Consider the following 22,786-nt stretch of genomic DNA (forward strand, 5'->3'; position numbering starts at 1 on the left):
TGGGACCCCCCCCATTCCCAGCCCTCCCTCCTCACCCCCAGCCCTGCCCCTCTTCTGCTTCTGAGCTACACTCAGAGCAAGACCTGCAGGCATGCGCGCACAGCAGCTCGGTCCACAGTCCGCAACCGCACTGCGGACACACAGACCACGGTCCCCACGCACGGCCCCCGAGCCCACGACGCTCAGGGAGGGAACCAGACACGGAAGGCCACACGGGGTGTGAGTCCATTTATGTGAAACATCCAGAACAGGCACATCCAGGGATGGGAAGGGGGCTCGGGGTGGGGGTGGGGGGAGTGACAGCTGATGGGGATGGGGTTACGGAATGTTCTGGAGCTAGAGACGGCAGCACAACCTCATGAATGTACCAAAAATCACTGAATTACATGCCTTAAGATGGTAAATGGTAATGCATATTTTACCACAGTAACGACAACGGTAGCAAGAACTGGAGATCTGCCTGCCCCCCACTTGCACCTGCTCCTGGCTGCCTGGGCCGCGCCTCCTGGCTCCGTGCCCGGCCCTGCTGCTGGGTCTCACGCAGTCTCCCCACTTCCCTCTCGGTGCACACCCAGGGCTCCCGCTGCCTAGGGGTAGAAGCCCAAGTCGTCCCTGTGGTCCCCAAGGCCCTGCCACCCCTGCCCTGTCCCCTCCCCTGTGCAGCTCCAGAGCCTCCGCAGGGACTGTGCCCTCTGTCCGCACCACCACCCCCACTCCCTGCTCTCTGGGCCCCTGATCACTCGGCTCCGTCCCTGGGTTCACAGGTGCCCCACCCCAGGGCCTGTCGCAGCCACATGCTTCTCACTGTCCACCACAGCTGGGGCCCACGAGGGCAGGCGCTGCGGTCGTCTCTCTGGTCCCCACTGCCCAGGACAGGGCTCCTCACCTGCAGGGAAGGGCCTGGGTGCTGGCCAGCCGTGGGCAGCTGCTCACTGTAGGGGGGGCTCACCCTTCTTCTCCGGAACCCCTGGGGCCCCTGACCTGCCGGGTCCTGCTGGAGTCACCACTCCTCTGGCCTGGGCTGGCTTTCCTCTCCAGCCCCAAGACCCTCTGCTCCCCTTGATCACCTCCAAATCCCCCTCTTCTATGGTCCTCACGGGCGTCCTCAGCCCCCACTCCTGCCGCCCCCCCACGTCCTCCCCTGCGGCCTCCCTGCCCCCCACAGGCCCCTGCCTCACCCCCCCCACTACTACTAAATCGCTTTCCCTTTCCCGCAAAAGCCACATGCAAGGATCAACAGAAACAACTCTTGCCTGCCCCCCACACCCCCAGCCTCCCCTGAGATGCTGGGCCAGCGAGGTCACCCACTGGCCTCAGTTTCCCCATCTGTCAGGTGGAGGGGGCAGCAGCGTGTGCCCCACCTGACAGCTGCTGTGCGGCCCCCTCACCCCTAACACCCCCCCCCCGTCCTCATCTGCTCCTCCGCCCGCGGCCCTCCCTTTACCCCGCCACTCCCGCCCTACTCTCCCCCTTCCAGATGGCAGCCAGGGGGGTGCCTCCTCCCCACAGCAGCCACACCCTAGCTGGGCCACAAGCGCTGGCCACACCCCCGTCCTCGGCCCCAGGGGACCCTGAACTCGGGGTCACCGGCACCTCTTGTAGACTGCCCGTGAGTCTTCTCCATAACCAGCTCAGCCAGGACGAGCTGCCTGCCCCCGTGTGCGACATCTAGACACCCCAGCTGGGGACCAGACAGATGGACAGCCAGCCCTAGCAGTGCATGAACCCACAACTGGTTTAATGACGACGACGCATTTCACAAGAAACAAGGCTCGCTCTGCACCAGGCGCCCCCCGTCCGCTGCCGTGCACTTAGCCCCACGCAGACTCCCGCCCCGCTGTCCCAACTCCCAGGCGCGGGTCCGCCAGGCGGGGGTCCTCCAGGCCGGGGGGCACGGTGTCCCAGGCACAGCCAGCTCCTAGGCTCCGGCAACTGCACAAGGCGAGCGCGTGGCCGAGTCAGGGCTGTTTTCTTAAAAAAACACTCAAACAAAAATAACTCGACCAATCAAAACACACACATCTATGTACACTGTCCCTCGTCCGTCCCGCGGCAGGCAGATGCGGGGCCTGGGGCTGGGGCGGCGGGCTCCCACCGCTCCCCTGGTTCAGGCAGGTTCAGCTCATCGGGAGCGGTAAGCGCTGTCCCCCCCCCGTGGGTAGTGGGTGAGCCACTGCTCCTTCCCCACCAGCCTGAAACTTTGCTGGGACCAACCTACAAGAACACAAACAAGTCCAAAGAAAAGTCACAAGTACATATATACATGTGCACACACATGGCCAACGGAGGGGGGCACAAGGCCAATGGGACCCGGAGGGGCTCTGCTGGACTCCCCCAGCCCAGGCCTGCCCCACCCTGTCCACTCCATCAGCACCCCGTGATCCAGGAGGGGAGGGGAGGGGGAGGGGGAGGACTGCTACTCATGCCCCCGGCCACATGCAGGCCCTCCCTTCCTCCCTCTTGGTCTCCTGGTCTGGAGATGAGGCAGGAGGGAGATGGGCTCACGGGCAGCTGCGGACAGAGCAGAGTGGGTTGGGGGAAGCTCAGGAAGTTTCTGGAGGAACCTACGGGTGCCTCCTCCCCTGGCTGCCCCACGGCAATGGCACAGAGGGACAGGACCCAATGGGGTGGCCTGGGGTAGGGGAAGGGGCTGGGGAGGAGGGGCCAGATGCCCACAGGACCCGGCCCTTAGGGTCGATTCTGCCCTTGGGTCACCCTGACCAGCTGCCCAGCAAGCCACAAGCACCTGAGTCCTGCTTGGGGATAAAACAGGGCCGTGACCCCCGTTAGTAACAAGGACAGTGCGGGGTCAGGGTAAGCACAACACAGAGAGCGGGCCTGTCTCATTTTCCGCAGACAACAAGTCCATCTCGAGATGACCTCCTTCGGCCTGGACACTGCCTGGGGCCCGCTCCTGACGTGGCGCCGTGCCCCCGAGGAAGTCAGCGGCGTGGCTGCCGGGGCAAGGGCGGCGGGACTGGCCACAGAGAAACCTATCAGGTGGCTCTGTCCCTCTGATCCATGGGCCGACCCCAGCCGTCTGCCCAGCCCCATCTGAGCGGCCTGGCGTCCAGCTGTCTGTCCCGTAGGCGTGAGTGGTGATGGCGGTGGTGACGGTGAGCACGTGCTTCTGGGAAGAGCATGCAGCCCCGACGATGAAGCGGCGGACGCAGAGGGAAGCAGGCTGGGTCCCAGGAGGCGTCCATCGTGCTCCGAGCTGAGCAGCCAGACAGATGGTCCCTGCTGGGGCCCGGCCACGTCCCCGCCCCAAACACCGGCTGCCAGGGTTCACAATCAGGCTTTAATGAGAATCTTCAGGATCTCTCCAGGCCCGACTCCCCACCCGCCCCGGCTGTCTCCTCTAGGGACCGCGTGCTGGGGAGGGGAGGGTCCATGCACGCCGATGAGAGGTGGGACTCTTCTGACCCAGACGGTGAGGCCCGAGGCTTTACCGGATCCTGGTGAAGAGGTTGAGGACTGACACGGACTCCTGCAGGGCACACAGGAGGGACTGCTGAGCCCGCAGCCCCTGGGCGACCTCACCTCCCAGTAACCGCGGGCCGCTCGGCCAGGCCATCAGGGCGCTGGGGAAGGAACTTCTGCCTGGAGGGCATGCGAGGCTTTGGGCCAGGGGAGCCTGTGGGCACCTTCCTCAGCACCCCGAGGCGGGGGGTGGGGGAGCCAGGCTCTGAGTGCCTTGTGCCACGCGGCTGGGGCTGTGCGGCGAGGCGGGAGCAGAGACAGAGGGGACATGGGCGTCCCAGAGGAGCCTCCCGGGGAGACCAGAGCCGACGGGGTAAATGGGCTGGTTGGGTGATTGGGGGAGGGGAGCCCCCAGGACAGGCTGAGGGACGCGCGTGGGGGAACATCTGGCTCTGATACCGACCCACTTTACCTTTGTCGAACGGGTTTTGCTAAAGACGTTCCAGAACCTCAGCGTTTCATCCCCAGCACCAGTGACTATGGCCTCTCCATCAGGGGACATGGCCTGCGGAAGGGAGGAGACAGACCCCCCACCCTTGGCCTTATGCCCTGCAGGCAGCCCTACTCGGACAGGGCTGCCGGAATGCAGCCAGGGGCGGGGGACAGGCCCCACCGAGGCCACACGACAGAGCCGTGGTTAGAGCACCCTGGTCAAAACACAAGGCCGCCCCCCACCCGCTGCAAGGAGAAAGAGTCTGTTCTGTAAAATCGGACAAATGATAAGTGGGTTTTAAGCACAAAACATTTTGTTCTGAAAAGAAAAAAAAAAAAGCACATCTGCAGACAGGAGGGGTCCTTCGTCCAAGCCAGAGCACATGGCGATCTGGTGAAACGATCAGAGATCAGCCGAGGGCTCAGACCTGGGTTACCTAGCGAGATCTCTTTCTGTGCATGTCCAAAAACACACAAAAGAGTGGAGGAAGGGTAGGGATTCGGGAAAGCAGACTCCGGGTGGTGGGACAACCTGGCCGTGCAGACAGGAGCCCATCCTGCTGTCCAGGCCTGGAGGCTGCCCGGGCAGGGGGACGCGGAGGCAGGGGCTGCACGGGGGCACAGGACAGTGGTGTTCTTCCAGACCCCGGGCGGGGCAGACTCACCAGGTACAAGACCCTGTAGGAGTGCCCGGTCAGCTTTGCCACCTGGGTCAGGGACGGGTACTTCCAGACCAGGATCTGGTTCTGCGAGTAGCCGTGTGTGCTCACCTGGGGGGTGGAGCGCGCACTGTCGGAACTCAGGCCCCCCTTCTGGGGCCCTGGGGCTCAGACGCAGGTGGTCCGATGCACCCACCCGGGAGCCATCTTGGGCTCGCTGGGCAAGGCGCGGAGGCCACAGGTGACCGCCCTCGCTCCCTGCGAGCCTGTCTGGTGCTCCCCCCACCTCCCGCCTGCGACACCGGGCTCGTCTGCCCCCAGCTCCTCACAGAGGGCCTCTGAAGGCCTTCCAGCCACGAGGAGAGGCGCGCACTCACCAGCTCGTTGGCGTGCTTGGACCAGGCGAGGTTGCACACCTGGGAGCCTGTATCGATGCACTGCAGAGGCTGCCCCGTGAGCGTGTTCCAGAAGCGGATGCAGCGGTCGGCCGTGCCACCACCGGACGCCAGCAGCCCGTGCTGGTGTGGGGACCAGGCGATGGCCTTCACGGCTGCCAAATGCTCCGTGTACTGCTGCACAGGGCTCAGGCTTGAGTGGTTCCAGACCAGCAGCTGCAGGGGCAGCGACGTGAGGCCCCCCGCCGCGGACAGCACCCGCATCGCCCCTGCCCTGCGACGGAAGGGACGACCCGAGGCCGGGAGGGCGGGGGCCCCGGGGCGCCTACCTTGTTGTCGTTGCCCCCCGAGGCGAGGAGCTGGTGGTCCGTGGACCACTTGAGCCCACACACCTCCTGCCGGTGGCCCTGCAGCCGCCGCTCCGACTGCAGGGGCGGGGTCCGGATGTCCCTCTGCAGGATCATGCGGTCCCGGCTCCCAGACGAGAGCTGGTCAGCATTCCAGGCCAGCGCCCCTGGAGGCCGGGCAGAGGGCAAGGGAGGCTGAGTCCTGGCCCCCCCCGCCCCCCCGGGATCACACCTGCCCCCTGGGGCCCAGGTGGCTCCTCACCGACACGAGCCGTGTGTCCTTCCAGCATGGACAGCTTCTTCCCTGCAGCCGCATCCCAGATCTGCACAAAGCCCTTGTGCGTGCCCACGGCCACGAGGTTCCCCTAGAACGAATCGCACGGGGAGAGAGTGGGCATCAGGCCCAGGCGCAGGGCCCTCTCCCTGACTGGCCACCCTGGCTCTCTTCTCCCTCCTCGCTGCAGGGCCTTGCGCACCGAACCCAGGATGAGCTCTGGGGGAAGCATCCCACTTCTCTGCGAGTTCCTTTGGGCCAAGAGGATACCCCTCCTTGGAACCCTCTGGGAAAATGGGTCACACAGACACTCTAGCTGACACATTGAACATCTGTGTGCTTCCACGCGTGGGGGGGGGGCAGTCCGCAGGGGACAAGTCTGAGGAGCCCCATCACTGTAACCCAGGCTGGGGACAGGCAGGGGTGCTGAGGCCACTCCTGCAGCTTAGACGAGTGACCTCCAGGCTGGGGTCTGAAGCCCCCTCAGCACTGGGCAGGGCCCCCACCAGGGAGACCGGGTCAGATGTCCCCAGTGCCAGCCCTGCCCAGCTGGGGGACAGGGCCCGGGTACTGACCCGTTCAGACCAGCCCACAGACGTCACTGAGTCCCCTTCCACTGAGAGGTCGCAGAGCCGGGTCACCTGGGGAGATGGGAAGCAGGCGGTGTGAGCCACGGGCTGCCCGCCGGGCCTCCGAGGCCCTCCCCATCTGTTCCTCCCTCCGTCCGCCCCCAAACCACCGTTCACTTGCTCGGGAACACCTCAGGCCCGCGCGCACTGCTGTCAGTGCTGAGACCCGGGGCAATGTGGCCGGGGTGCTCAGGAGGCTGCACCCCGGGGCGGGGGGGGGGGGGCACACAACAGCATGGGGATTACAGACTGCACAGAGCCTAGGCGGAGGAGCGGGGGGACGGACCAGGGCACCATGCTGCAGGCGGAGGCCACAGACTGCCATGTGCTGAGGGGTGGCCCTTTCTCTGAGGCAGCTTCAGCCTCCTCTGGAACCCACTTGCATTTGGTTTTATTCCCGAAAACAGCCCACCTCAAAGAGCAGTGGGTTCCTGCCCTGCAGGCCCTGAACCCCAGCAGCGACTCCAAGAGATTTACTGCTGAGGCAGGTGTGAGGACCACCACCAAGGACGCGGCCCTCACGGCGGTCCCCAGGCTGTGCTGGGCCTAGACCCCATCCCTCTTCTGCTGACACGGAGGAACTGGGGAGGCTGCGGCCCCCCCGCAGGGAGGGGTAGGCCCTGGGGGCATGCGGCTGGTGCTGCCCTGGACCCTGGGGACTGGCTCAGTCCTGCCTGCTCCCCCCACCCCCCCAACGCACGCTCGCTCAGTGGCGCCACCTGGCTGGTGCAGGCACTCCACAGGTACACGCAGGTCCCCAGCCCCACGCTAAGCACGTTGAGGGATGACCAGTCCACCAGGTTCAGGTAGAAGTCGTCCTGCAGCTCTGGTGCGTCCAGGACCTTGAAGGGGATCTTGGAGATCTTACGGGTAGGTTTCCGTGGCGACCGCAGTAGCTTCTGACTGCAGGGAGGGAGAGCCACCTCGTGATCTCCTCTCCTCCTCTGCAGCCCTAGGAGCACTAGGCTCCCCCCGTTGGGGTCTCCTGCTCATCCCGCCCCGCCTTCTGCCACCCATGTGATCCCAAAGCTACGGGTGACCCAGTGGCCACCAACCTCCCTGAGCTCTGACAGCCACACAATGCCCTCTGCCCGGCACCTCCTCTGGGGAGCCATCCCTGACTCCCGTCTGGGCCCAAGGCCACTGAGCCTGCAGTGCATCCCCAGGGAGGCCCCCTGAGCCACCCCTGCCCCCCTGAGCACAGTTCTCGGACCAGTCTTGGCTCCCAAGCACCGCCTGGCTGCCTGTCCTGCCCTGTCCCAGCCCCCACAGGCTCAGACTCACCTTTTGTTGCTGACAGGGGACAAGGAGTAGGGAGACACATCGTTGCCATCGTCAGGGCTGGAGCGCTTGGTGCTGAGGGAATACTGGAGGCAGGGGAGGGGGACACCTGCTGAGTGGAGCCTCGGCCGAGCTCAGGGACCTCCCGCCCGAAGCCCTGGTGCCCCCGCGCTGCCGGAGGCTGGGCAGGAGGGCAGGGTGTGCACCGAACCCAGGATGAGCTTTGGTGAGAAGCATTCAGAGAAGCCAACCAGGCCTCGGGCCTGAGGCGTCGTCTGGACAGTGACTCGCCCGTGTCGGCCTCCCCGCTGCCCCCCATGGCCACGAGCCCCCTTGGCCATCTCTCAGGAGACCCAAACCAGGCTCCTTCCAACACTGCGCGGGGGCTGCCCCGAGGCTCAGGACCGTGAACTTGGCACCTGGCCCAGCACTGCCTTCGTGGCAGCAGGAGAGCAAAGCCTTGGTTAGAGGCGTGGGGTTAAGCGGCTCCCAGGGTGAGCGCGGGAGGGCAAGTGGGGAGCCGGGCCGGCTGGCTCACCGTGAACAGGCCCTTCTTCTCAGGCGTGGAAGGCTGCAGCCTGCGGTCCTCTGTCTGAGGGTCCTGCACCTTCTCAATGCCGGCTCCCAGCAGCTCGTTCTTCAGCAAGGCGGAGTAGGCCAGGCCGTCTGCAGGCAGGGGGCTCCATGAGGCCAGGCAGGGGCAGGGGGCCGGGATGTGGGGCGCGGGGTGGGGGGGCCTGACTCCTGACCTTTGCCGTTGTCTGAGGTGGCGTCCTTGGCTTTCCGGTTTTGGCTGGGAGACTTCTCATTTTCCTGTGGGAGACGGGGGCAAAGGAGGCAGGGCCAGCTGGAGCTAGCTCCCGGCTCACCGGCCCCCCGGCCCTGGCCCTGCCCCGCTGCCCTCTGGGCAGCCCCTCACATTGATCCTGTGGAAATTCACGCTCCAGTTGGCCCCGGCTCTGGAGGGGATGAAGCGGTCTCCATGCTTGCTGGGGGAGGACACGGGAGAGTTGGCGGGCGTCAGGGTTCGCCGCATCTCTGCCACCTGCAAGGACAGAGGGGCTGGGCTGGTGCTGCGGAGCCCTCAGTGTACAGGGCCGAGGCCAGCTTCCCCTCTCAGACCCTGAGGCCAGGCCTGGCCTGCCTCCCTGCACTCGGCCTCTGGCCGCTGACCCAGAGGATCGAGTTTAGAAATCCGGGTGGCAGAGGTGAGACGGTGAGTGAGCCACGTGCTCGGTCTGGCCTCCCTGGTCCGGGAGGCCGGACACCGGCGAGCGGCAGAGGGCACAGTACAGACCGAAGACCCTGGTCCCTGTGCGCAGAGAGCTGCCGCCCCGTCAGCCCCATCTCCATCAGGCAAGGACGGTCCCCCGTGCAACCGCGAGTCACTCACCAGAACTGGGGAGTGGACGCGGGGGCACGGTTCCCAGAAAACCAGCCCACCCCCCTCGACTGTCCCAGAAATGCCCCCTTTTTAAAAGATTTTATTTATTTATTTGAGACAGAGAGAATGAGAGGGAGAGAGCACATGAGAGGGGGGAGGGTCAGAGGGAGAAGCAGGCCCCCGGCCGAGCAGGAAGCCCGATGCGGGACTCGATCCCGGGACTCCAGGACCATGACCTGAGCCGAAGGCAGTCGCCTAACCGACTGAGCCACCCAGGCGCCCCGAAATGCCCCTTTTTCTATAAGGGATCTGCAGTGGATTGAACTGTGTCTCCCAAAAAGACACATTGAAGTTCTAATCCCTGGGCACCTGGGATGTGACCTTATTCAGACACAGAGTCTTTGCAGGTGTCCTCCGGGTAAGACGAGGCCACGCTGGAGTGGGATGGGCCCCAAATCCACGCTCCGTGTCCTTCTAAGAGTCAGAGATGCCGACATCTCTGAGTGCCGACATGCACAGAGAAGGGGACACGAAGACAAGGCAGAGAAGGGAGTGGTTGCTCTGAAACCAAGGATTGCCGGCCACACCAGGAGCTGGGGGAGGCAGGAGGGGCTCCCCCAAAAGGCCCCCAGAAGGAGCGTGGCCCTGAGACACCACAGGTGGAGGCCTCGACTGCCCGGCGCAGAGCTCAGAGAGCGTGGAGCGGAGCAGCGAGCACAGCCTGGGACTGGTCAGGAGCCCACGACACAGGCAACGTGGCTGAGGGGGTGGGGTACAGGAAAGAGGCGCCCCCAAATGCTGCTGGCTCCCCGCAGATAAGGACCAGGCCACCTCATGCCACCATCACACCTCTGCCCGGTGAGGCCAGCCCCACAGCTCTGAACCCCAGCTCAGAGACATTGGGCCCTTCACCTCCCTCTCTGGAAACTGAGAGCAGCTCACCTCCCCTGCCCCCCTCCTCAGTCCTGAGTGCGGCCCCACGGGAACAGGGGTCTGGAAGCTGACGGCCCATGTGGGCTCCTGCAGCAGGAGGCGCGCAGGAAGCCCGAGGAGGGGACTCCCTGGCGTGTGGCTGTGCCTCTCACCTGCCCTGCACCCCAATCTCTGCAGGGTGGAGCCCAGCGGCTCACTGCAGTCCCCACCCAGCCCCCGCGTGGAGCCAGGACAGTGCCAGCGGGGGTGGGGTCCAGGTACTCACGCAGGGCATCGTGTTCTCATTCTGAACAACGATCTGCCGGAGGAGGCGCCGCTCATAGTCCTGGTCCATGGCGACGCAGGGCAGGCCCAGCCCGCCGGCCAACGTCAGCCGGCCAAGGTCAGCCTGGGGCAGGAAGGGCAGGAGAGGTCAGCACCAGTAGGCAGCAGTCCCCTCCACTGCCTGGTGACCCCAGGGAACTCCATGGTGATGGCCAGGCCCCCCATCACGTGTAGGACCTCCCTCCCGGGAACCAGGGTGAGGGAAGCCACAGCGGGATGTGACAGGGAGGACTGGGGAGAGACCAGGGCTCCCCCTGGCCTTTATCCTGGTTAGTGCAAGTCTCTCATTTATTCCTGGGCCATGAAGCTCGCCCTAGGACCATCCCTCCAACCCATGCACCCCATCATGTTGCCTTCCTCCTTCAGATCCTGAGGCCACAAACTGCCCCCCAAACCACATCCAGCCCTGAGATTGGGGGGGGGGCTGAACAAGGGCTGAAGTGGTCCCAGCATGGGTTCCTCCAAGTGGGGAAGCCTCTGTGTCCTAAAGCAAGAACGGGGCCATAGTCCTCACCCTGCAGGACCATGTGTGCAAGCGGGTGGGGTTCAACAGCACCCCTTTGTAGAGCTCATACCCACCCCCCCCTGCGCTCAACCCAGCTCAGAAGCCTTCTCTAAAAGGAGTGAGAAGAGGGGAGGTAGCAGCAGAATGTTCTACAAGGAGCACATGCAGCAAGAAAGGGCTGAGCACTGTCCAGCACGAGGGGGAGCGAGCGGCCACCGCGGAGAGAACGATGCTCTTCACCGCAGGGTTGACACCGGGCCCAGAGCCAGCGGCTGCTTGCAGAAACCAATGGGAAATGTCTGCCAGCCGTGCCTCCCCTTGGAGGTACCGCAGAGCCTCTGGAGGCTGAAGCAAGAGTTCGGGGGACAGAGCCTGGCACAGGGGGTGCTCAGAGGACTGCAGCTTCCCAAGGAGCACCTGCTCTCACCCCAGACCCCCCGCACGCTCACAGTCACCGTCCCTCTGCTACTCTGGCTGCAGCCCAGGGCCGGGACAGGAAAATATCACCAAACTGAAAAGCAAAACCTGGCCAAAAATTAAAAGTTTACGAATTCTGAGGTGTAGCACCCTGGAGAAGTCAACGCTTGGCTTAAAAAAAAAAATTACAGTAAGAGACACGTAACAGAAACTGTAGCATCGTAACCATTTTCAGTGCACACTCAGCTCAGCGGCATGAAGCCCACTCATGCGGTTCTGCGAACACCCTCAGCATCCGGCTCCAGAACTTTCTCATCCTCTCGAACTGAGACTCTGTCCCCAGGAAGCACCAACTCCCCACCCCATCCCCATGAGCTCCTCGCCACACACACACACCCACGTGACCCAGGAATTCCACTTCTAGGTATATGCCCTGGAGAAAGGAAGGCAGACCCACACCGAGACTAGGACTCTCATGTCCTGACTAGCGTTATTCGTAACAGCCAAAAAAACAGAGACTCCCAAGTGTCTCCCCACAGATGAAGGATAAATACAGTGCAGTCCATCCACACACTGAAATGTGATTCAGTCTTAAAAGGAAAAGCTGTTTTGACACCTGCTCCAACATGGATGCACCTGGAAGACACCGCGCTCAGCGAGAAGCCAGACGAGGGACACATCCTGCGCAATCCCACTTGTAGGGGCTCCCCAGAGGGTCCCGTGCACAGAGACAGAGAGTAGACCAGAGAGAACGTTTGCCCTTTCAAACAAAGACACCTGAGGACGCCTCGGTGGCTCAGTTAAGTGTCTGCATTTGGCTCAGGTCATGATCCTGGGGTCGCAGATCAAGCCCCGCATCGGGCTCCCTGCTCAGCGAGGAGTCTGCTTCTCCCTCTCCTTCCAGCCCTCCCTCTGCTTGTGCTCTCTCTCAGATAAGTAAACTCTTCAAACAAAGACACCCAAGGAAAGTACTAGCTTTGTGGCACCCAGGAGGGAGCAGACCTGGGGGAACACCACTCACACCTCTCCAGCTGTGGCCACACGAGGAGACATTCAGGCCAACCTCCCTGAGTCCTACTTTCAACATCCCCAAATGGCCTCTCTGATGGGTTCCTGGGCCTGCGGCGGACAGACCGGGTACAGCACGTGGCTGAAGGACCAGCGTGAGCCTGCTGAGTTCTTGACCCTCACCTGCGACGGGGGGACATGGAGGGCTGGCCTGGTGTGGTCCAGCCCAAAGCCAAGCCAGGTGGATCAGACTCACAGGAACATGAGCATGGCCCCTAGTCACCACTGGGTGTCCCACACCACGTTCCGTTACCACGTTAGTGGGCGCTCTCAGTGCGCGGCCGCACACGCACATGAACACGTGACGGCTGAGCCGGGGGCAGCAACACCCCAGGGTCACATGAGGGCACGGACAGGGGCTCTTGCCCACAGGCCTGACATCTGTGCCCACCTGCCCCCAGGGGCCTCCCTCCACTGGGCCTGGAGTTCCTCTGAGCTCCCCCAGCCCCGTCGTCCCCACGGGGCCACACAGCGGGCCTCCTGCTTTGTGAGTGAAGTGGGGTTGAGGCCCTCCATCTGGGGTAAACCTGTGGGAGCAGCAATCCCCTTCTTGGCCATAGCCCCCCACCTTGCATGTACCCTGTGTGCCCTGGCAGAGGTCCCCAGACCGGTTTAGCCCATTTGTCACAGAGTGGAGTCCAGAAGTGGGGGATGGCTGTGACCCTCAAGCCTCCCTCACTTCTCTGGGGGTGAGGCTCCTTCCCCAGCCTCTCCTTCCTGTCCAGTTCCAAGCCCACCTACTGGCCTGCCCCAGGACAAACCCCAATGTGTATCCTCACCACAGGGACCACTCCTGGGGCAGCATGGCCATGAGTTTCTGTCCAGGCTGGAAATGCCCATTCAGAAGACATGGTGTTTCCCAAGGGGGAGCCTAGGCCACATGCAAACGGGGGCTGAGTTCCAGGAGGCCAGCGTCCACTTCGAGGACCGAGAATCCCCAGTGGGATTTTTGGCAGGGAAGAAGAAGGGACACATGGCTCCGTTCTGGTCAGTTCTACCATCAGTGGGTACTCTACCAGAGTTGGGCCAGGCAGCTGCCCCCTCCAACCTTGCAGACAAGGAAACAAGGACCAGAGAAGCAGCTAACATCCCTCTGCCAACCGTGTGTGGAGTCAACCCTGGCCGGCCCTGGCTGGAGCCTTGTCCGCCACCCACCAGACACAGAGCCCTGAGGGGGGCCAGGTGAAGGCCATGCTCAGTCCATATGCTCAGCGGATGCCCCTGCCCTGCTCTCCCCCAGTAGGGCTGCTCAGGGCCGGTGGGGCTCTGGGTGCGAGGGAACGAGGGCTTTCAGCCCCGGGAATGGTCACACTGTGGGCTACGGGGGTCTAAATCTCAGCCCAGGCAAGCTCGCTTCCAGTGGAAAACAGAGCCCCCCATTCACAGAGCAAGGCCACCATGCTTATGTCCCCAGGTGACTCCCTGTGAGGCCAGCAGGGTTGATCTGTCACATGGACAGCAAGTCCCAGGAGAAACGAAAAGCGTCCACAAGACAAGACAAACCACAAACGGTTTTATTTAAAAAGACGACACAAGCGGGAAAAACACCTGCCAGCCTTGGGAGATACCGAAGCGGTGAAGGGTGTGAGCATGGCGTTCCTGAGAGCAACGCGCCCTGGCCGGCAGCCGGAGGGCGGCAGGTCCCTAGCCCCGAGCTTCCAGGCAGCTGACACAGCCCGGCCGCCCAGGCCAACACAGAAGGCAGGCACGCGCGCTCCTTGGCAGGAGCTGAGACCCGACTTCCAAGGAAGGCAATTTGGCAGCTGCTTTCCAAATTTAAAACGCACATCCTTTCTGATGCGGTGTCTCTACTTCCAAGAATTCGCCCGTAATAGTTGTGTGTGCAATATCACGTGGACAAGGACGCTGTCTGCAGGCTGCGTGTGGGAGCGGAAGGCGAGGGCTGACGTGGTGGCGTGAGGCTCCTGTCCCCACTAGGGCACAGGGCAGTGGGAGGGCAGTGGGGGGGGGGGCGGTCAGCGAGCCCCACGCATGTTGAGTGCAGCTCCGTGCCAACAAGCTACTTCCGGAGGGCGGGGGAAGAACCCAGTAGCACAGGTCAGCTCAGGGGAGAGGAACTGGGGGTGGGGGACAACAGGACAGGAAGGAGCCTTGCTTCCCCAAGCATGTCTGTTTGCACTTCTTGGACTCTGAGGCCCCGGTCCAGGGGTGGAGCATGGCTGGCAGGGCACCCAACATTCGGCCGCCTTCACCGCACACTTGAGAACGTCCTAATAAAGTATCTGCGAGCCTGCAGTGACTCTTCTGTTAGCGAGCAGTCCGGAGCATGGGCCGTCCGCAGGCCGAGCCCGAGACAGAGCCGGGAAGGCAGCAGTGAGCGCCCCCCGAGCTCCCCCAGCTGACCGGGGAGGCTGGTGTCCAGGTCAGGTGAGCGGGGGCCAGAGCCCTCGGTCACTCGCTGCCACTGTCCCCTCCATTGGGTACTGTCCCTGGGGGACTTGCCCACCTACCAAGCCAACCCCTAAGAAGGGCGTCTCCTCTTCCCCCCAACGTGGCCCCCAGGATGAAGAGCCAGGAGACCGACCTCAGGCCACTGTCCCAGACAAGCTTCCAACCTCCAAGCCCGCTCTTCTGGGAGACAGGCAGCAGCCCTGTCACCTCACAGGACAACAGTGAGGTTCCCTCACAGCGAAAGCTGGGGTCTGCACGGGTCAGGGGTCGCCCAAGCACCAGGGCCGCACTCCGTGCGCTGGCCGTGCTCCGCTCCTCACTCACCCCAGGCCCAGAGCTCTCTGAGAGCAAGCCGATCCCCACCAGCAGTCATGGAGCAGGGCGCAGCCTTCTCTGCAGCTCCCCGCTAGCCCCTGACCTCACCCAACCAGCCCCGCAGTGCGCTGCTCACATGGTTTCCACCCACTGAGCACTCGCAGAGACGGCCCACTCTAGGTAGGACCCGGTGGTTCTCGCTGGGGCCATCCTGCCCCCCAGGGGACATGGGGCGGTGTCTGGGGACTTGTGTGGTTGTCACGACTGGGGTGCTCCTGGCACTGAGGGGTGGGGGCCGGGGCTGCTGCTCAGCCACCCCCCCCCCCAGTGGTCCGGCCAGAATGTTCACAGTGCTGAGGGACAGAGACACTCTGGGCCAGGCCAGGAAGGCTAGCTGATGAGGGAGACGACAAAACACGTGGTCTGGGCCTGGTGTGAGCAAGGACCGAGGACACAGCACACGGCGCCTCCAAACGTCTCCCAGCCTCCTGGAGTGGGGGCGGCTGCAGGGGGGGGCACAGCAAGGGCGGCGGCATGGAGAGGCAACAGTCTCCCCTCCAGGCCTGGGGGCAGCACAGCGCACCCACATCTCCTCCCAAGTTCATGCCGGGCCCCGGGGCCCCCAAGACGGAGCACTCTGCTTCCAGAAGCGCTCACCAAATTTCAAGTCCTCCAAGGTCCTGCTCATCTCGAAAAACCGGTCCCTCCTGGCTTAGATGTTGTAAGGCTCTTCAGCAAAAGCCAAAGGAATGAAACAGCCCCCACAACAGGGCTTTCGTGACTCGGTGTTCTGAGGGTGACGCCGGTCTGGATGTGGCTACCTATGAAATTATTTACACCAGAGGCTCTCCCCGTTGTGACGACCACAGATGTCCTTGACACCACCCAGCGTCCCCCAGCAAAACTGTCCTGGGTGAGGGTGACTCCAGCTTCTGTGGGGGAAGCCGTATCTGCCAACAGGTAGAGGTCAGGTGGCACTTGCTACCACCCACCTGCCCCATCCCGTGTGGGCCCAGGGTCCCAGGTGAGCAGGATACTGCTCCTGGCCCCGTGGGACAATGACAGCAGCGGGCCAGTGTAGCTCCAGGTCCTGTACTTAATTCTGCCCCCAGGTGCAATGCTCCCTCCCCTTCACAAAGGAGGAACCTGCTGGGATCCTCCCCAGGAAATGTAGCCCCAGCACCCACGCTCACCCTCCTGCCCATGGCTGCTCACATCACGACGCTCCCCCAGGTGGGAGGGTCCCCAGGCCCAGCACCGGAGCGAAGGCCTGCTCTGGAGTGGGGCGTCACATCACATGTGAATATCCGCTGGTTGGTTCTTGCGGGAACCATCCACCGATTAGGAATATGCTGGTAAATGGCTGGGGGCTCCCTGGGAACTGGCACCAAGGGGCACAGCCCTTCGCGAGGCCCCTGAAATCTCCAGAGACGCATGCACCCGTGGGAGAGATCCATAGGCGGAGGCTGCAGGAGACCCCGGGGTAGCTCCTGGCGCTCTCAGACTACCTGACTAGCAGCCCTTTCCTCCTGCGGAAGATGAGAGCGTCCTGCCGGGCGCCCAGGGGCTGGTTGTATTTTTCTCAGCCTTTCTCTAAAAGGCTGGGAAAGTACCACATGAGGAAGACCCAACTAGAAAAAGGGGGAGTTGTCCAATGTTCCGCTCACATGCAAGCCTCTGGCTTTGCTGCTTCTGCCTCAGCTCAGGCAGGCTTGGAACCAGCCCTCACAGCTCCTTCCCCCACCACCGGTCAACCCAAACACCACGCCGTCCTAGAAAGGTCTATCAGAGAACGAGCGGGGGGGCTCGCTCCAGAGAAGGACACACCTGGCTTTGAGTCCCAGCCTCCATTCCTACTGGCCCAGTAGCTCTGGGCAAGCAACTTCTCTCCGACCTGGGTTAACGGGAGAACACCACCTACGGTGCTACGAAAGTGGGCGGGGCTTCTGTGAAGCAGCTAGTGGAGGGCCTGACCCAGAGGAGATGCTAGGAAGGGGTGGCTGATCCCCCCGCTCGGGGACAGGTGCACAACAGCCTCCAGATGGGCCTGCTTCCTGCTCCTCCATCCGCAGCGTGTGTGGGCTATGTGGCAGGGGAGGTGCCCTGGCGGCCACAGCGGTAGGCTGGGGGCCAGGTGGAGCCCCTTCTCCTCCCTCACCACAGCGCCCCCCACCCCCCCACCCCAGAGGAGGGAAGACTGCAGTCAGTAAAAGACGTGAGGTTGGTGGTGGGAGGCCTGGCCGTGGTCTCCAGACATCGACTAGAACTTAGGCTCCTGGGCTCCGAAAGGGACTTCTGAACAGGGAGGCCCCACCCAGCAGAGGGAACCCGATGAGCTAGTGGTCCGTCGCCTCTCACTACAGCAAAAGACAAGGCCCAAAAGAGCTGGAATCAAAAAGGACCGCGCCTGACATAGGACAGCGAGACAACGTGCCTCCCCTCCGGGGCTGATGTGCATCAGCCTGAGGGTCAAGTTAGTTCTGGGGAGGCCTGGAGGTCGGGGCCCCCGAGGAGCACGTTCCAGCATGCGTGCAGTCACTCAGCTGAGGCTGACTCCCCACTCGCTCTGTGCAGACAGGCCCTGGGGCTCACCAAGGAGTCCTGCCCCTGCCCCAGGCTGGCAGTCTAGAGGACGTGGCTTTCTGGACCAAAGGCTCTCCCTTTCCAGCCTGTGACAACGGCCCGAGAGACACTGCGGCTCCCCAGGCAGGCACTGCTGCACGAAGCCCCAGAAATGTGCCCAAGGTGAGGCCGCTCGCCCCCCACCCCTTGGTGCTGCAAGACGCCCGTTCTCCGTGTGACGGGGTGAGACATCCAGCCCACGAGGCCGTCAGGGTCCGCAGCAGCCCAGAGCACGCAAACCCCTACGCAAAGGAAGGATGACCTGGCAACAGCACCCAAACGATTTATGCTCACGTACGTGTTTGCAGCTGTGGTTTATGTCAGAGAGCCAGATCTCAAGGCTGGACGGGCCTTAAAGGGGTTCGGAGTGAGCCCCCGCACAATGGCATCTGCTTGCACACCTGCAGGGACGAGGAGCTCACCCTCTCACAGGCAGCCTTGAGCATCAGAAAGTGCTTCCTCAATATGTCTCACCACGGATCCCACTTCTGGGTCCCAGGTAGGGGCAGAAGGAAAACCCTAAAACCTAGTACGTTTAGGGCAAGGACCCCCAACCCCATCTGCTGGCACTGGTGACACCGGGGCCACGTCCTTCTCTGTGGGGGGCCGTCACGGGCATGGCAGGGGGTGGAACAGCACTCCTGGCCCCCACCCACTCGATGCCAGAACACCCCCCCGGGACAACCATAAATATCCCCAGACATTGCCCCCAGTGGAGAACCCCTGGTTTACAGGAATCCTCAGGGGGAAGAGTGGCTTCCCTCAGGCTCAAGAGACCAGCGCTGACCTTTCTCTTACTGTTCAGCCTTCCGTAAGTGCAGACAGACAAGCTCTGCGCAGCAGTCTGCCCCTGCCCTTGCTCCCTCATCCTCCCCCGATGCCACCTCCGACCCAGCCCGCCTCTGCTTACTCCTTATTGTAGGGCACTGCGCATATACAGCCCGATGCATCCCGCACAAGCCGGTGGTTCCTTCCTCTGGACAGAGCTTGTGCAAAAAGGCACAGGGATCTGGAAGGAGCGGTTGCTGCCCTAGAGAACTGCACAGAGGTTCGGGGAGGCTGGGTGAGGCCGTGCCGGGGGCAGGAAGAGGGAAAAGTAAGGCCAGCCAGAAGAGCAGTCTCCCGGGCGGGTGGCGTCCCCGGGCTAGTGGCAGGGGGGTGGGGCAGCACGGGGAGCGGGGAGCGGCGGGAGCTGTGCCTCTGTGCACTGAAGGCAGCCTCACGCGCAGACCGGGCAGAGCACTGGGGAGCGGGGCGAGCAGGACCATGCCTGCCGGTCCAGGTGAGGAAGCGGGCGGCCCCGAGAGGCCGGGCGCGGGAAAGGTTCAAGGAAAGAGTGACCTCTTCTGGGCTAACTCAACCCAGGTGCCTGGAGGACGCCCAGATGCCGACTGGCACTGGCCACGTGGGCCTGGAGTTCTGGAGCCAGCCTCGGGCAGCCGCAGCAAACGAGGACAGGAAGTGAAGTGTGCCCGCCAAGAAAGTGTGCCGAGGGCAGAGAAGCATCGGAGTTCAGATCAAAAACAAGGGTCCACACAGGAACCTGCACTCAACGGTTCGCAGCGGCTCTCGTCCCAACAGGCAAAAGGTGGACACAGTCCAAGCGTCCACCCACCACGCAGCACATCACTCGGCCTCGGATGGGCCAGGCGCCCACACGCGCGGCCCCGGGGACGGACCCCAAGCCCTCGACGCTCAGGGAGGGAACCGGACACGGAAGGCCACACGGGGTGTGAGTCCACGTGGGTGACACGTCCAGAACAGGCTCATCCTGACAGAAAATGGGGCAGTGGTTGCCGGGGCTGGGGAGGGCAGAGGACTGATAGGTAAAGGGAAGGAGGTTTGTTCGGATGAGAATGTTCTGGCATTAATGGGATAGATGCAAAAGCTGGAAACCACTGAACTGTGTACTTTAAATCACTAAATCACATGGCATGGGAATTCTTTCTGAATAGATCTGTTAACAACAAAAATTCAGCAAATAATGAAAAGGAGAGCCAGTGGAGGAGGCTGCTCACTGACGGGAAGGTGTAGGAAGCCAGGAAGAGAGTGGAGTCCACAGTCCACTTTCGGGGGTCGAGGACTAAGCCACTCGAGGCTGCAGGGCCGAGTCATGTGCTCCTGTCCCAATCTCAAGTGAGGGAGCCACAGTAGGAGAAAGCAGTCACTTGCCAAGGACACAAGGATGCATGGCGGTTGGAGGCACGGATGTCCCCCGTCTGGAACGTCAATGCCACACGAGAAGGAGCCCTGACTGTGTGCGAGCCGCAGGATGCGCCCGGCTCCAACCACCCACCGCCTGCAGCCACTCCGCATGCACCAAATCTTGGGCAGGTGGAGTGAGAGCTGGCCAGGGCAGTGACGAGTGGACCTGACAAGGGGGAGGCTGCTGGGGCCTGTGATGGATCAGAAACTGGACGGCGGGAAGCTGCTAGGCAGAAGAGGGGCGGCCTACTATTCCCTCCCTCGCTCTGAAGGCCATCAGCTCCCTGTGCCAACTCCCGGAATGGGCCAAACATACCCTACCCTCTGGCTGTCCCCGCCCTTTAGCACCCACTCAAGCCAGGGTTCTTGAGCTCCAGTCTTATGGGGCGCAGAGTCCCTGCCCTCACAGGGCTCTTGGACTGAACTCCGGTCCCCAGATCTTCCCCCTCGGCACTGCTGATATTCGGGGCCATCCTGAGCACTGGGCGGAGGGGTGGGGCAGCAGCATCCCTGACCCCACCCATTCGATGCCAGGAGCACCCCCGGTCGTGATCACCACAGACACCCCCAGACAGCACCAATGTGTTCAGTGGAGAACCTCTGCTCTAGAACAGAATTACAACGGCAGTGCCATTTCGCTGGTTCCTAAAGACCAAGTCCCTTGGTCCTGACACCTGACAGGAGTCTCCAGGATCGGCCCTCCAAACAGAACCATTTGGGATCCTCACTCTGCTGCTCAGTGTTACCAAGCAAGAGGTCCCCATGACCAACCGCACTCTGGTCCCCAATCCGCCAGGCCAGGGGCCCCAACAAACAGCACCGGGAGATTTCCTGCTGAAAGAGAGGGCCTCGTGTGAGAATGGAGGCAGACTGGCTTCTGAAGACTCATCGCCTCCCCATCTGCCTCCAGGCACTTCTCCCCTAGCCCCAAACAGCCACTGCCACCGGCTGGGCCACAGGGTCTGAGATTTCCCGGGGGCCCAAATGGCCAGCACAGCTAGCTCCCTGGACACTGTCCACCACCCAGCAAAGCAACTGTCCTTTGAGCCAAGGGCTGTCCAAGGGCCAGAAGCCTGATTTTCAGAGGGGGAGAGCCCATAATCCCCAACAAAACCCTCCTGGAGCAATGGAACCCTGTTCACTCGGAAAGTGGCCTGTAACAACCAGCACACCCGCGTGCGCTCTGGGGCTCAGAAGGCACGCCAGTCTAGCAGTTTCTGTTGAAACAGAAGGGCCCACGACCTCAAAGCCCAAGACGGCCCATGAGAAATTCTGCACGAACAACAGCCTAGGATGCGTTCTAGGGGACAATGCACCATTCTGGGGACCGTCCCCAGGAGATCTCATCAGCCTCTAGCGTGCAAATCCCCTCCCCCCTGCAGGAGAGACCACCCAACCTCCTTCATTTCAAAGACCTTCTCACCTACCCCCAACCTGGGGTAAGGGGAACAGCTGTGTATGTTGAGATGGATTGTTTTTCTTTTGGTAAATCCTCCCCGTCTAAAGTATAGTAAGAAGTTGGCGGGGCGGGGCGGGGCGGGGCGGGGCGGAGGGTGTGGTGTGGCCTCACCAGAGGGAGGCATGAGGTCATCCCTCTGAACTGGAGTGGGGTGGGGGTGGGGGGCTAGCTCCCAGCACGACAGGCACCTGAGCGAGGGGCGGATTTCCAGGGGAAAACGAAACAGGTCTAGGCTAGACAGCTGCACAGCGGAGGGTCTCCGGCTTTGGGTGGGGGGCAGGTCTAGACAGTGCAGGACCAACGGGTGGGGGTCTGCAGTTTTTAGTGCGGGAACATGGCTGTGATGGGAGGAAGCACTCCACACCTGGGGGCTCCGGCCGTCGGGCGGGTGCTTACAGGAAAAGGCAGGAGGTTCCGGGACGGGAGGGTAGCCGGGCAGAGACAGGTCGTCTCAGATTTTGGTGGGGTCAGGGCCCACATGGAGCGCTTGACACGGGCTGGATGGCAGCTGGATGGGGTCAAGCTGGGGGGCTGGGGGCGCAGAAGGCAGTGGGGTTGGGAGCGAGGGGGTCACTGATGCACTCAAACGGCGATGCCTAAGTGCTCCTGGGTGCCAGGAACCCAGAGGGGCGCCCCCACACACAAGGTCTCCACGCCTCCGTCTACCTGTTCCAGGGCCACGAAGCGGGGGAAGGGGGCCTGCTTCGAGCCCGGCTGTGTCGTGACAGCCACGGGGGGCAGTCTCGATCCGGGCAGGGCCTGGGCTGGGACGGTCCGATTTGGAAGGGGCGGGCTCGAGAGGCCAGAGGTGCGGAGCCGTTCTGGGGGACAGCTCCGCCCCGTTTACAAGCGGACCTCGGACGCGAGCTGCGGGGGGAGGGCTGGGCTGCAGGTGGCTCGGGCTGGGGCGCTCATGCAGGGCCGGGTTTGGGGGTGAAGGCGGGGGTGACATGCGGAGGTCACCCCGGGCCCAGCTCGGCACGGGGGGCGGCGTCCAGGGGGGCTGGCCGGCTCCCGGAGGACCCGAGCGTGGGGGCCGCCGGCTCGGTGTCGGGGCGGAGGGGGGAGGCCCGCGCCGCCGTCGGGCCCTGCCCGGCTCGGGGGGAGGGGGTCGCGGCTCGGGCCCGGGGGGCGGGTCCCCACTCCCCGGCCGCCTCACCTGGCTCGCTCCGGTCGCCCGCTGGCTCCGCCGACCCCGCCTCTCGCGGCGCCGCGCCGCGCCGGCCACCGCCGCCCGCAGCTCCACCGGTCCTGCCGCGGCCGCCGCCGACGGGACCCCGGGCTCCGCGCTCCTTAATATGGCGGCGGTCGCTGTTCCGCGGCCTCCCGGAGCCCTCCTCCGCCGCGCGCGCTCCCGCGGCCGGCCACGCCCCCGCGCCGGCGCGCTGCGTGCGGCCGCCACGCCCCGCCACGCCCCCTCGCGCCCGGGCCTCGCGCCGGGGCCGCGCCCCGGCCCGCCCACCCGGCGCGACTGCGCCTGCGCGCGTCGGGCATCTCGGGAGGACGTGGCGTAGCTGGTGATTCGAATCAATACAGGAAGCGCGGCGCCACGCGTTGCCATGGGCGACCGAGGCCGGCGGCCTCTCCCGGGCCCCGAGGAGCCCGGCTGCGTGGGATGTGCGGGAATGGCTCTGCTCAGTTA

At 63.5% G+C, this 22,786-nt stretch overlaps 1 protein-coding gene across 2 annotated transcripts; it reads right to left on the bottom strand.

Annotated features, from left to right (window-relative positions):
* Positions 1 to 1,463: 1,463 nt before the first annotated feature.
* On the bottom strand, positions 1,464 to 22,465 carry FZR1 (fizzy and cell division cycle 20 related 1). Of its 2 annotated transcripts, none has more exons than XM_034997468.1 (14): positions 22,304 to 22,465; positions 10,083 to 10,205; positions 8,420 to 8,545; positions 8,250 to 8,313; positions 8,039 to 8,166; positions 7,504 to 7,586; positions 6,939 to 7,122; positions 6,166 to 6,231; positions 5,579 to 5,681; positions 5,299 to 5,483; positions 4,952 to 5,185; positions 4,581 to 4,685; positions 3,887 to 3,988; positions 1,464 to 3,490 (listed from the first exon to the last, which is right to left on the bottom strand). In XM_034997468.1, the coding sequence occupies exons 2-14, from the start codon at positions 10,149 to 10,151 to the stop codon at positions 3,449 to 3,451; spliced, it is 1,491 nt and encodes a 496-aa protein (XP_034853359.1). In that variant the 5' UTR covers positions 10,152 to 10,205; positions 22,304 to 22,465; the 3' UTR covers positions 1,464 to 3,448. The 2 variants fall into 2 exon arrangements, with proteins under 2 accessions (XP_034853359.1, XP_034853360.1); XM_034997469.1 differs by having other exon boundaries at positions 3,896 to 3,988; positions 22,304 to 22,464.
* Between the last annotated feature and the right edge of the window lie 321 nt (positions 22,466 to 22,786).

Source organism: Mirounga leonina, unplaced genomic scaffold (assembly GCF_011800145.1).
Source record: "Mirounga leonina isolate KUSES-001 unplaced genomic scaffold, KU_Mleo_1.0 Mir_94, whole genome shotgun sequence".
Classification (NCBI taxonomy): Eukaryota; Metazoa; Chordata; class Mammalia; order Carnivora; family Phocidae; genus Mirounga; species Mirounga leonina.